The sequence below is a fragment of the Lissotriton helveticus genome, chromosome 9, assembly GCF_964261635.1.
Source record: "Lissotriton helveticus chromosome 9, aLisHel1.1, whole genome shotgun sequence".
NCBI classification, from domain to species: Eukaryota; Metazoa; Chordata; class Amphibia; order Caudata; family Salamandridae; genus Lissotriton; species Lissotriton helveticus.
The window spans coordinates 139,625,877-139,639,321 of record NC_136070.1 but is presented as its reverse complement, the minus strand read 5'-3'; the positions used below and the strand labels follow the sequence as shown (position 1 = coordinate 139,639,321).

At 42.3% G+C, this 13,445-nt stretch overlaps 1 protein-coding gene across 1 annotated transcript in view; it reads left to right on the top strand.

The window, feature by feature from the left end:
- MAPKBP1 (mitogen-activated protein kinase binding protein 1) overlaps positions 1–13,445 on the top strand; it is a 986,444-nt gene that overhangs the window by 934,988 nt on the left and 38,011 nt on the right. The window contains exons 29-30 of the mRNA XM_078662278.1: positions 3,266–3,561; positions 9,638–10,510. Coding sequence (XP_078518404.1) covers positions 3,266–3,561; positions 9,638–10,510 — 1,169 coding nt within the window. The remainder of the gene's footprint in view (positions 1–3,265; positions 3,562–9,637; positions 10,511–13,445) is intronic.

The window sequence follows — 13,445 nt, the reverse complement described above, 5'->3', positions numbered from 1 at the left end:
AGACTCGAGTGCAGTTGTTTGAAATGCACCAGGCTGCGCGGTGGAATCTCAGCCAATCCTGGCGCTGCATTAGCATCACCACTGCGCCAGGATTGGCTGAGAGCAGGGTTAGTGCCTGCCCTTATGAGACCCCGGCGGTCCGGGTCCCTCGCAGTATGAGTCGCTGTTGGGGACGGAGGGGAAGTGACTGTACCATGAGCACATGCGCGGGCAAGTCCAAAAAATGAGTCTCCATACATTGACATGCGCAGACTGCAGCTGCGCTGTTTCTGCAGACTGCTACTGTGCTGTCATTGTCAATCACTGCCACAGCCCCGCCCCCACACCTTCTGCGATGTCAGCCTTGTCCCGGTAATTGAGCTAGGGTTGCCGCAGAGAAGTTTGTGAGTGCATGCTCACGCAGTCACGCTCAGATTTAATTATAATATGAATATGTACATTTTTAATCCTGCCTCAGCGTGACGGTCGTCCATTGCTAGAGGGGCAACACCCAACGCCCCCAATGGACGCACCGCCACTAGGTACGGAAGCCTACAAGTTAACAGCGGCCACATATCACGAGGCCAAAGACTGCTCTCCAGCTACCTTGCAAGGGTTTGTTTTTCAAGCATCATCTCCACTGTACAGGACTGATCTGCTCACATAAAGGGAGGGTGGTTACGCCATGATCCAATATTTTTTAAATTAGAGAAAGAAAGACTAAGTAACACACAAGTTTTAGCTATTTCTTAAACTTGAAATGCTTTTATTGGTTGAAAGGAGCACACTTGGTCTTCTGGCCCGGCTCACTATTTGCACATTTTATGACACAAACAGCAATCGCACTGAACTCACCATCCATCTATGCCATTGATCACTCATTCATTCTTCAGGCCATTCATTTGTCACTCACTCAACCACACGTGGACAATCAATCAAGAAGAACTTGAAGTTGTAAGTGAATCCTATTGGTCTTACCAGAGCCTGGTACACCATGTCATAATTATCACATGGTGGACAGGGGAGAAGCTGAGGGCCCTCCAATGATCAGGATCACTCAGCGCAACCCCTGCATCACTCAGCGCAACCCCTGCATCACTCAGCGCAACCCCTGCATCACTCAGCGCAACCCCTGCATCACTCAGCGCAACCCCTGCATCACTCAGCGCAACCCCTGCATCACTCAGCGCAACCCCTGCATCACTCAGCGCAACCCCTGCATCACTCAGCGCAACCATTCTACCACAACTGGTTCAAATATGTTCTCTCAATGTTTCAAGCTTTATCACAAATGTCACAAAAAGATGTTAATATTTCACTTCTGTTCTTGGATTTTCATCACAATAAAATACACTGAACATAATCTTCACAAAAGTTATTTACAAAAGTTTAAGCTATTGCCATTATAAATTACAATCACTTTTATTTAAGTATTAATTATTTAAAAAAATTAAAAGCCATTGTTATTTGTAATATCAATACATCTAAGTCACGTAAATACAAAACATGTTGCATTACAAATGCTACAGGTGTCACATTTACGAAAGTTATAACTATTGGCATTGTAAATGACAAAGCTATTAATTTAGCTATTTTCAAAACCAACACATAAATAAAAAAATTGTCATTTACAAGACCAATAGCTCAAACTTTCATAATGCGAGACCTATTGCATTGCAAATGCTTGTTTCTTCTGTCTTAGCACAGCTTGCGCTGCTCCAGGTTCTGTCCTGCTCAGTATCCAGTGGTGTTCCTATCCTTCGTCTACAGGGCTTGCCTGTCGTGCCTTTTGTCCCTCTTCAACCTCTGGATCGTCAGACCGACTTTTGTCATGCCATCTACGGCGCTGTGGTGTGGTGTTTTCACCTTATCTGGCGTTTCGGCCTGCCCCTCTGCCTTATGTTTCAGGGGGGCTAGGATAATCCTATTCTCCTGTGTTCTGGTTGACGGCTTTAGGTCTGTCCTACAGATTTCTCCTCTTTAGCTTCTGGCTGGTCCCACTTCTTTTCGTGAGTCGGGTGGTGCCTTTGGTACGGTCCTTCTCTGGGGTTGACAGGGATGCTGGTCAAAAACAATTTCGGATCCAGTCTCACGCCTGTGGATAATTCTACGTTAAGGAATCTGTGACTAGAATCGTCTCTACCAGATACACCGTTACCGAAGGTAAGTAACTCGTACGTTAAGGAATCTGCGGCTAGAATCGGCTCTACCGGATACATTGTTACCAAAGGTAAGTAACTTGTACTTCCACCCTAAAGAAACCAAAGGAAGCGGACTGCCACCCTCTAAGATGGTCACTGTTCCCATCTAATCTGCCCTTAAAGTCGTTTGTCCCACAGACCTCAACATGTGACATTAATCATTCTTCAGATGTAGGAACATTTCTGAGCATGGATTTAAAAGTCAAACATTTTTATTGGAGGATGTCCCCATTCGCTCACCTCTCTGTTCTTAAAGCTAAACGTTGCTGCTCTGCATTTCAACGCTGTATGTATTATAGTTACAATGTAGTCCCATTAGATGGGTAAAACCTGCTAACGAGTAGTTTTGTAGGACACCACATCACTTCTGCAGTATTTTTAAATTTGTGTGTATATAAAAGGGTTTTCATTTTGGGGGATGGATTGGCAATGGGGTCCAGTCCTAAAATGTTGCAAGACCACCAAATTAAAGAAAATCAGTATAATGCTTGTCCTTAATAAGAACATAAAGTCCACGAGAGCCACAAGATTATATGAGGGAGACATTTTCATGATTTGCCCGAGCTCTCTGCTTGCTCTTTTGTTCCCTTGCACCTACCTCTTTTGAGAAAACCTAAGACTGACAAATTGCTACTTTGCTAAAAAACAATTTGGATATTACTGTCTAAAAGAGTGCAGGTGTTGTACACATAAGTTATAGTTAGATCACTTACTTTCTGTACTTATTCCTTGGAACCATGCCCGGTCTCTGTTCTCAAACTCTGTCGTGTTGGCAATTTTTTTAAAATTCTTTTTTGCAGTAGTGTGGATTAGTTAACTGGTTTATCTGGAATAACAGCACTTTGCTGTGTCATTGTTTCCATCTGTGCTGCACCGATCCTTGATTCACCTGGAGGCAGGGCTTGCTTAAATCTCTGCTTCCCCACCCAAGTATCTTAAAGCCGCAAGTTGCATACATCATTTGAATAGCTTCAGTGTAGGTCGAATGAACAATCCTGCTGCTCTTTGGTATGTTACAATCAAATATTCTACTTATTGTGAACAAAAACCCATTGCATATATATTACAATATATTACTGTTGCAGGAACCAGTCTCGCTCTTCATCAAACGTGGACTCTTTGCCCAACCCTGAGGCCAAGACGCAACCCACAGATGTGGTAACAACTGGAAAAGAAAAGCAGCAAAATGGCGATGGGCTGAATCTTCTTCCCCGCTATGTGAACTCCAAGAGCAGCAACAACCAGAGGAAGCGCCTACCTGCCTCAGATAGCACCAACAGTTATGTTAATGGCTTCGAGAGAGGAGCGCTGCCTTTTCCATTGGATCATTTGACAGCAGGGATGAGAAAGACCCAGTCCGTGCAAGATCTCATCCACGAAGGTAAGAGCTCCAGACTGTATGCCAATTACATGTCAGGCCTGTGTAACCTCCTCTGGAGGGATGTAGTTCATTCAGTGTGTCTCACACTGTAAACGTCAAATGTCTCACTACCCGCTCACCCTTCCCCACCCCTCGTTTCCACTCCATGGTATTTTTAATTTGCCTCTTATGTATTCCACAGCACGAAGTATGTTAGTGCTGCTTTGGTTGTTAACACTACCCTGGGGACAGTGTGTTCTTCAAGCCGACAATGTCCATGTTTTCTCGTGGTTCTATGCAGGTCACTGTTGGGATGTTAATCTATTTAGTCTTTTGTGTGTCTTCCGAATTGACCTGGGGTTTGGACGTAAAAGTTTTGCATTTGTACTCGTACAATACAATTCCTTTGGAAACTGGTGAGCCATAATTATTTGCGCGTTTGATATCATCCTTTCAGAACTAATGTTGAACTTTTCTCTAAGTGTGCTGGATAGCACATGGTTTCGGGTACGTACATTACTTGGTGTAAGTGGCCGCAGTGAGAGCCTTTAGGGTGGTTCTGTAAATATGGAAGAATGTACTTTGTGTGAGAAGGTTTGGATTAGCTTTCTATCCATGATGTTTAATAAATGATGACCATAAAAGGAGCCCTCTGTGTTGCGACCGTCGGTTCTGATTTATATCTTCAACCACGAAGCAGGCCGGCAGGGGTGAGGGAAGGAAAAAAGCGCAGCCTCTTGCAGACAATGTGTACAGAATAAAGAGAACAATACGTTATTTTAGCAACACAAGCAACGTGTCTAGAGCTACAACTATGGAAAAAGAAAAGGCTAAAGGAATTAGCTCAGTAATTGAGGCAGCCTGTTAAAACTAGAAGTATAAACACCATGTATAGTTTGCTTCGGTGTTAAATTATACCAACAGTGAAACCCACGATTCACTGAACCAGCAGAAATGAAACTACCATTATACGGATCAAATAGCGTAAACCTATCTCTTTAATCCGAATCAGATAGCTTGCACCCTACAATTCTTTGGGAACGAGTGTAGTATGCGTAGTATTTAAGAGTTGTGAAATGCGGTAGTTTGGTGTGCTAGAGTATTGAGAAGGAATGACACAACTAATCTGTAAAGTTGCTGTGCAGTGATTTCTCTACATAATGGGTAAATCATAATAGCAAAAATGAAAATTAAGTAACGATCAGAGTTAGTAATGGAAAACCTAAGGTTATGTCTAAAAGCAGGAAAGAAATTGGCACCCTTTGTTAGTCCTTGTACTGTATCAATATTTACGTATAAAATTATGCTAAAGAATGTAATGGTGAACATTAATCAGCAAAGGTGTAATAAAGCATGCGAACGAGTAACCCTGTAAATCTGTCCGGGGGTCAATGGTGTAGTATTACACAAGCAAGTGTAACGTAATGACTGCCCCAGGAGCTTCAGCCCGTAAAATTCGCACCTGGAGTACTAGCAGGCTCCTTCCAGAGGTTAGAACGTTTTTTTTTTTCTTTTTACACTTCGAGATAGGAATAATTATCTTAAAGATGTAATTAAAAAAAACATTTGGACAAGTGTGATGTGCTAAATGTCCAGACAAACACATGATCTTAAAGGCAAAGTGTACATGCCCTTTATCAACAATGATCAGTTGCGGCATAATTCAAGGAAAACTTTGTATTCTTCATTGACACCACAGACTGTGCTGTTGCCTGGTCACTGCCTAGCAGAACACACACTTAGGCATTTAAATAAATGATTTGAGACAACATTGTTGCAAAATGTGGAGTATGCTGAAATAGCTTGGGCTCCCTGCTTGATAGCACCACCACATTACATCTGTAATACTGAAGTGATGGCTAGACCAGGCACTGTGATATCAACTGCTTGGCCAGCTTATTTGGATGAAGCATATGTTTTTTCCCCAGAAACACATCTCTAAAATTTTACTTCAAGGGAAAAAAAAATTCCCACAGTAAACTGTCTTGAGAGGCATTCTCCGGTGAGCAGTGTCTATGGCAAAGCAAGAGTACACGTGAAGAAGTCTGAGACTGTGGTAAAACTATGCAAGGAACTGTGCAGATAGGAAGTTTTTGACATCCAGTGGTGAACCTTTTCTGATGGATACTTCTATCTACAGATCCCTCATATTTGAATATTCTAGGTGTGCAAGACTGAATCTGGGATCTTCGGATTAAAGGTCTCCGGTGCCAGCAGGGCCACTGACTCCAAATATATGTCTGGATTGATGCCACAATATCGTCAGGGGTTCAAAGCAACCTGCCTGATACACTGATGTGAGTTCAATTTCTTCTGTGCCTTTCAGTGCATATGCAGAGCTTCACATCATCTTATTTTAGGAGCAGTGTTTGCTCTAAAACATTTGGTGCAGTGTAGAGAAAATTTCCCCACTGTAAATGCCAGGTTTTAAACCGTTGTCTTTGTGATGCCTATAGATCCATCACAGATCTGCACAATAACTGCTTATAGTGCATCAGTTCAAGGCATGACATGTGTACACTCTACCTCCAGATAAACTCTAAGGCCATAAAGTAGCATAGAGCCAAACATTTCCTAGCTTGTGTGATCATAGGGGTCGCCAGAGGATGAGGAACAGGCCAATGGTGAGATTGAGCTCTCCTTCTTGCTCTTCACCATCTTCTAAGTAGAAGTGGCATCACAAGAAAAAAAAGCGCTTCCTCCCAAAGAACATAAAAATCTAAAGATAAGTCACTCCCAGCTCCATATTCCCCTGAACTAGTGGCGATTTTCCCCAACACCTATCATTGATACCACTGCCCCCTGTGCAGTCCCCTCCTCCACCCCTACCACCAGTGTCTGTGCAGACTCCGAAGTATCTGGACTTTCTACTGTTTGGTTCATATCAGCCCTCCATCATTCAGACTATGATGGACCTGTCCAGAAGAGCGCTGTCCTCTTTGGAGTGCCTATTGCCCACATAGGACCATTTGGGACCCATTCAGCACCTTTGCTCTGATCCCACATGCCGCATTAGTGCCATGTGCTTTCAACCCAGCAGTCTCCCCTCATTTCTCCAGTGGCACCTCAGTCTTCGAGCAGGACTCTAGAGGCGGCTGAGGTATCACTTCAATTGTTGACCATGTAGCCCCTATGGATGTTGATACCGGCATCTATGCCATGCCTTGCACTGTCTCCGACTCCATTGCAGCACTGCCTCCTCACCGGCTGTCCAAGATCTCTTGCCAACTGTAAAGAGTTCCAAATCATGTAGAGGCGCAATATTCGGAGGTGACCTATATCTTGTTCGGTTCACTTTTGGATCAATAGTCAAAGGATCGCCAAGGAGATGTGGCTGATGCAGACTCCTATTCTGATTTAATTAATGTATATTCAAGGTGGATGTTGGCTAGACATATCCCAGAATATAGAAATTGACAGGGTCCAGATCTTTCCTTGCACCAAGATATACCTCCCCTCTGTCTGCTATATACGTTGGACTTGAAACAGAACCTGTGCGACCACCCAAATCGCTATTCTCTGGGTATAGGTGGAATACGTGGCTGAGAACATCTGACCCCTCCATTTCCTGTGTAGTTTTGGAGTCTGAGTCCGATAGGTGTGTCTCTTGCAGCATTGCCACATGAGTCGTATGCCTGCGGAGTTGTTTGCACTCTGTACCATTTTACGAAACAATTAAGCCCTGCACATTCGATGATACAAACTTAAAACGGCCCATCTTTTGGTCCGTGGCTTTCCCAAGCCCCATCATATACACCCCGCTGATGCTGCCACCAGAAATCACAAATGATAATGACAATATTCCCCCACCCGCTGGGTAAACACAGCAATAACAAGTTGTGCCTCCCCAATCATGTTTCAGACCCACAACTCCCACCCTAGAAATCAAAAGTAACCAACTTGTGTTATCAACCCCTGGCACTCTACTATGGGGGAAGACAAACCAGAATCTATAACCAAATCAACCCACAATAGTCACTACTCATACAACAATGGAGGACAAGGGGCCGGTCTCGTCTGTCCCCACCCAAACAGGCAATAAGTTATAATCTGTATCGTCGTTCCAAGCTCCGATGCACTGCAGTCAACCCATTACATTTTCTGTGCCAGACTGATGAGGCGCCCTGGCAGCGAAAACCCACCTGCAAGCCCCAGGTACACCTACCCTCCCCTAGCCACATCACTCACCCAGTCATGCCCACTCCACAACCTCATATTCTCTCTAACACACAGCCTTCACTGTAGCCTCAAGGCTGCCAGACTGGGGAAATATTAAGATTAGATAGAAAAAAGAGAAACCACAAGTTGCAAGTGAAATATAGAAAGACCAGGGGAAAAAAGGTGGGGAGGGGAATCCAGCCCCAGTCACCTCTCTGGTGTCCCCTTTTCACCTGGGATAGGATGTTTCATTATCTTGCTAACCTTTTTGCCTACTCTCTTACACCACAAACAAGGTGGAGATGCTGCAAAGGTAGGATCACAGGTAAATGTATTCATCCGGCGCACAAAACATATCAGATCTGATGATCAGCTCTTTATCAGTTACTCAGGTTGCAAGAAAGGTAAGCCACTCCTTGTATGATTTTTTTCAGACCCTGTCCCTAAGGGAGTATTGCTTCAAATGTGAGGAATCTTCAGGTAGAAGTATCTATCAGAATAAAGTCCTTCCCTTCAGCAGCATTCCTTTTGGAGGATACTCTTATCCACCTGCAGATTACTCACCGACCATTCCCCTCCCCCAGTTCTGAAGAGAAAACTACCATTTATAATTAATAAGATGCCAAATTAGTAGTTGCACTACATCTATACCCTGTGTCGTTCTCAACATTTAGAGTGTTTATATAGCACGAACTAGACCCGAACCGAATCAGGTATCAGAGCGCTTTACATAGCACAAGTTACGTTTTACATGAGGACACACACTTTCATATTTAGGCACGGGGAGATTAAGTGATTTGCCCAGAATCACAGGAGGCTTTGACGTCGTTACCGAGACTCAAACCCAGATCCCCAGGTCCGAGGTCGAGCGCCTTAGCCGTTAGGCTAACTCCTCTCCCCAACATGTCTTGTAAGACTTAGTAAAAAACAGTAGAACTGATGTTGGGACACTGGGCTGGGTGCTCAATACCTCTGAATTTATTGTAGCACCAATCCCATCAACAGGGGTGAGCAACCCGCGACAGATCTATTTTAGAATCTGCTCTTTCTGGAGCCAGTCTTGCACCTGGGATATTCAAATGTGAGAAATCTGCAGGTAGATACAGTATCCACCTAAAAGATAGTTACCAAAGGTAGGTAACTTTTCTTCATTCATTGATGTTGACCCCATCTGTTTTAACATGCATGCAGGTATATATGTGCACTGTGTTGTAGTTTTACTATTCATGCTTGATTTCTGCTAATTAACTACTTGGTAACTCAAAACAGAAGAAATGTCAACATTCCAGTGAGAAGATTTTCTTAAATTACACAATAATCAATTGTTTTCCTTTTTAAGTTCCCCACACACATTTTATGCTGTAGGTAGAACACTGTTTGAGACGCGTTTCAAGGCGCTCTGAATCACCTCCTCTTAAACTCTCATTTTTTTTGCTGAAGCTTTCCTCTTTGCTTCTTTTTTGCTCCTCATCTTTACATGTTTCAATCTTTTCCTTCTCCTGTTCTGTAGAACTTGTCTGAAAGAATTTTTAAGTGGCTGTAATGTCATAGCCGCACAGTAAGGAACACCAGCAATAAATAAAGAATAGATGTATAAATCCCGGTGCACTTAAAGTATCTATGAAACCGAACATGTGTAATCTTGAAATCGATGATTTTAGGATACTTATAGTGGTTTTGAGATCATGTGCAAATGTTTAGGGATGGCTGCTAGTGAATTGAATGGTTTAGAAACCTGAATAGATTAACACATTGCTTAGGATATAAAGTACTGGTAAGATTCAATGATTGGGGTTTCTTGTTTGCTCTAAAATATGCATAGTTTTGTTTGATTTTTTTTAATTTGTTTAGACACTCCACAGAAGTCAAATGAAGATTAAGAATGGGTCAAACTAAGTTTCTAAACTAGAGAATTGTGCATGTGATCTTTTTTCCTTAGATGACAAAGCAGCAATTGTGGAGTCTCCGACTAAGGCCCGCCCTCAACCAGTGACTGAGAAGGATCAAAGAACTAACCACCGACGGACATTGCCGAACACTTACTTGAAGGTAGATAATATTGGTGCCAGCAGCCAAACACTCAAGACTCAAAAATCAAGGTCATATATGAATCCAACCACTAGCTCGATGGCTAAGATGTCCCGGAGTATCTCGATGGGTGAGAATTTGAATCTGACTGATAATCCAGAGACTTCTGGGGGCGTGGATGAAAAAAGTAATCAGCTGGTATCGGAGAAGGTGTCAGGAGAGGAGGACCAAAGCAAACTAACAGGGAAGGAGAATGTCTTATTGAAACCATCCTTTCAGCCGGTTACGAACTGTTCTTCTCAAAAGCCATTTCAAGGCAAACTGTCATCTGCTAATCGGGCACACTTAACGCTGGACATCCCCAAATCATTACCTGATAGACCGGTGTTTGCCTCTTTCTCACCTACCTGCAGAAGCAAAGCTCCTTTTAATCTCGAGTCTCCCCGGTCTCCTGCAGGAACTTGTAAAGCAAAACTGTCCTTTCCCGATGTGGGCCGGGGCTGTAAAAGTGAGAGCCAGACTGGAAGAGGTTTAGTAAAAAGCAGTTCCTTGGAGAATCCGAATTATAGAACTGATCAGCAAGAAGAACCGGCTGAAGGAAGTCCAAAACTAAAAGACTTTCCAGGGAGCTCAGAACACGAGAACACTGAAAAAGTGGCTTTTTCATCGAGGGGGAGATCGTCTAGCATTGGCCACACCGTTGATTACCACCCTGGACTTTGCCCAGTTGACCCAGTTAAACCGGGGTCACCCTCATTCAATGCTCACCCATCCCCAGACTCAGGTGCGCATGGAGGTCCACCTCTCATCTGCTCTTCCCTTCTTTCTCCTGTCTTTGTGAATCGCCTTACGATTCCATTGCATTGCGTTTCGTCCAGTCTCCGGCCTGTCTCATCTTGTCTGAATCTGTCTCGTTCTATAAGTCACCCCAAGATCGGTGAGGCCTTTCTGTATTTTCATCTAACATTTCCTAACTCTGTATTCAATTTTCAGGGCGGTATTAATCAGTATGCTTGTTTGAGGCAATAAATGTTACTAGGTTTAATTTCCTGCCTTCTAGGTTTCCCCTTTCTATGACTGGAGGCCCAGCTCACTAAACTGTAAAGTGTTCCACTCTCTCAGGGTTATTATTTGAAGTAGTTTGGTTTGTTTTCTTAGGATAAAGGAGATATTGACTGGGTGAAGATATATATCCCTGCAGTGTTTTTGTACTTGAACCAAGGGCCTGCTTAATAGACAGGAGAATTCCAATGTTATGATCTGGAGAAAAACAAAACACTGAATAGAGCTAGCCATAGAGATGTAGCGATTATGTGTTGTAAATAATTTATGCTATTTCTTTAGCCCTTTGGCTTTAATGTCAGATTTTCCATATGTGTAAATAAATTAAAGCCAGTATGGTTGGGTCTCTTTGCAGACCTTTGGCGTGCTGAATTCTGAGCAACATTAACAAAAGAAGCAGGCTTAGTTTTTGTTATTGATTAAGTTAGTTCACATGACTTCAAAAATACAGGAGCGATCTTCTCTTTGGCAGATATGTTGCATGTTTTGGTTTGACAGCCATGCATATATAATACCGCCTATTCCTTGGAAAGGGAGATTTTCATGCCCATGTGTACTTTGTTAAAATATTTTCAGACTAATTGTTTCACAGAATCTGTTTACGCCAAGAAATAACTGCTACTGAAAAGATTTGAAACAGAAAATATTCAGAAGTACGGATCTATTTCATCAGACTTTCTGGACAGGATTATTCCCATTTGTGTCGTAAACATAAGTAGCACTTAGAGCTTAAATAGTCTACATAAACAGTCTACATTCTTTATCCGCAAAATCAAAAGTTCATCTCCAGAACTGAAATTCCGATTGCTCATGAAATGCTGATTAATACTGCCTATTACTTTATATTGTATGTTGTGTGTCCTCCCTCCTCCAGTTGGCTTAATAGTGATGTTTGGTATATGGTAGTACCTTGTTTTCCTATTATTGCTGGAGCATCACCTCTGGTTTGTGGATAAATGTTTCGTAAATGTGTACCTTTTGTTTGTGTTCCTTGAAATCTTAGGTGAACTAGTTCTCCCAGTTCCCTCATGAGCACAACCCCCTTTTCAGACAAACATGGTCACCTATAATGTGAGTGTTAACATGATTGGCTAGCAACATTTCCAAATGTTGATAAAACCATCAAAATATCTTAAAAATTGATAAACTGTGCTGAAAATCTTCTTGCCCTAGGTGGAAACATTGAGAAAAAAAGTATTTAGTAATTTAAGGGGAATATCTGCGTATTAGTTCTATTCTGTTAAGCTAATTCGATTTGCAAGTCTTGGATTCAGGGAACATTAACAAAAGTTACCCAGTTATTTGTTAATTCTTATTGTGCGTGCCTTTGTTTAATTAACACCACAGTTAATTTCCAAATAACTAGTGCAATACAGTGTGAGAGATTTGTTTAACAAGTATACAGTACAATCAGGTTAAGGCAAATTGTAATTGTTTAATTTTTAAACATGGTGATATGGTTTATATAGAACAAACTTCAAGTGTGTAGGAGAAAAGCTTTCAAGAAAATAGTGGTGAAACAAACTGACGAGATATATGGTGTGATGTAAGGATTTTTCCTGTATATTTAGCCAAACCTTACAGCCTTTATCTGGACTTTGTCAATGTAGCCTAGAAGTTCTGTCAGTTTGGCTTCTTGGCACACAAAGGAGGAAAACATGCTGTGCTACCTACGTCTGCTACTGACTTGCACATGTCTGTCGCCCTGCCTGCTGCATTTTCCTCACCCTGCAGTAATGCTGTAAACTCAAGATCTCAAGAATGTGTTTATTTCAGGGTCTTCCTCAAAGGTTTTCTAGATGATTGCTCATCTTATTCAAACATGTACAATTTCTTGTTTGCTTTCAAGCAGTGTATTGAAGATCAGACTACATCACTGGTAAGTGTGCCTCTTTAGAGCGCTGCGTCGTTTGAAGTAAGCAACCATTAAGGGAACCTCTTTTCTCTCAGCTTGGTGATTTGTTCTTTCAGAACAGGCCATTGGCAGGCTGGGCAAGAGCTCTCATGTGCTGAAACAGTCAAACTTTTCAAGTAGACCAGGCTGGATATGCAAAAGGTCTTTGTTTATTTAGAACACAAAGAATCTGTGGTTCGTTAACTTTGGATTAGGAAATAATAGCCTCTTAGTCTCAGCTAAAGTCCCTTTAATTAAGGAGCAGTTTGTGTTGCTAATCTCTTGATGAGAAAATAATTATCAAAACAAAGCACCCTTACTTTCTTGGACCTCCAAATAGCAAAGAAACTTGATGAACTGTCTGGATAACCCAAAGAAGAATTTGGAATCATGATGGCAGTCCATGCATCAATGTCTACGCAGCTGCTGTTTGGCTTACGATCATGTGTATACTTCGTCCTGGGATTTTACCCTGGAGTTTACTTTACAGAGAGGATGGTTAAACTAAGTTTTCTCTTTCACAGACAAGCACTTTGTGCCGTGTGTGGACAAAATCAGCAGTCAACATAAACTAGACTCTAACCGCTAAGTCTCCATCTGTTTTAAGGAAACGTGCAAACAAGCTTTTAACGTACACTTTGGGCCTCTTTAGACTGGTACACAACTTTCTTTTGTGGTTTCACTGGCTTTGACGGTGGCTTCTTCTGAGCTAATTGCTTCACCAGTACACAGATTGCAAGAGGGACCGCCAGATAATCTGCAA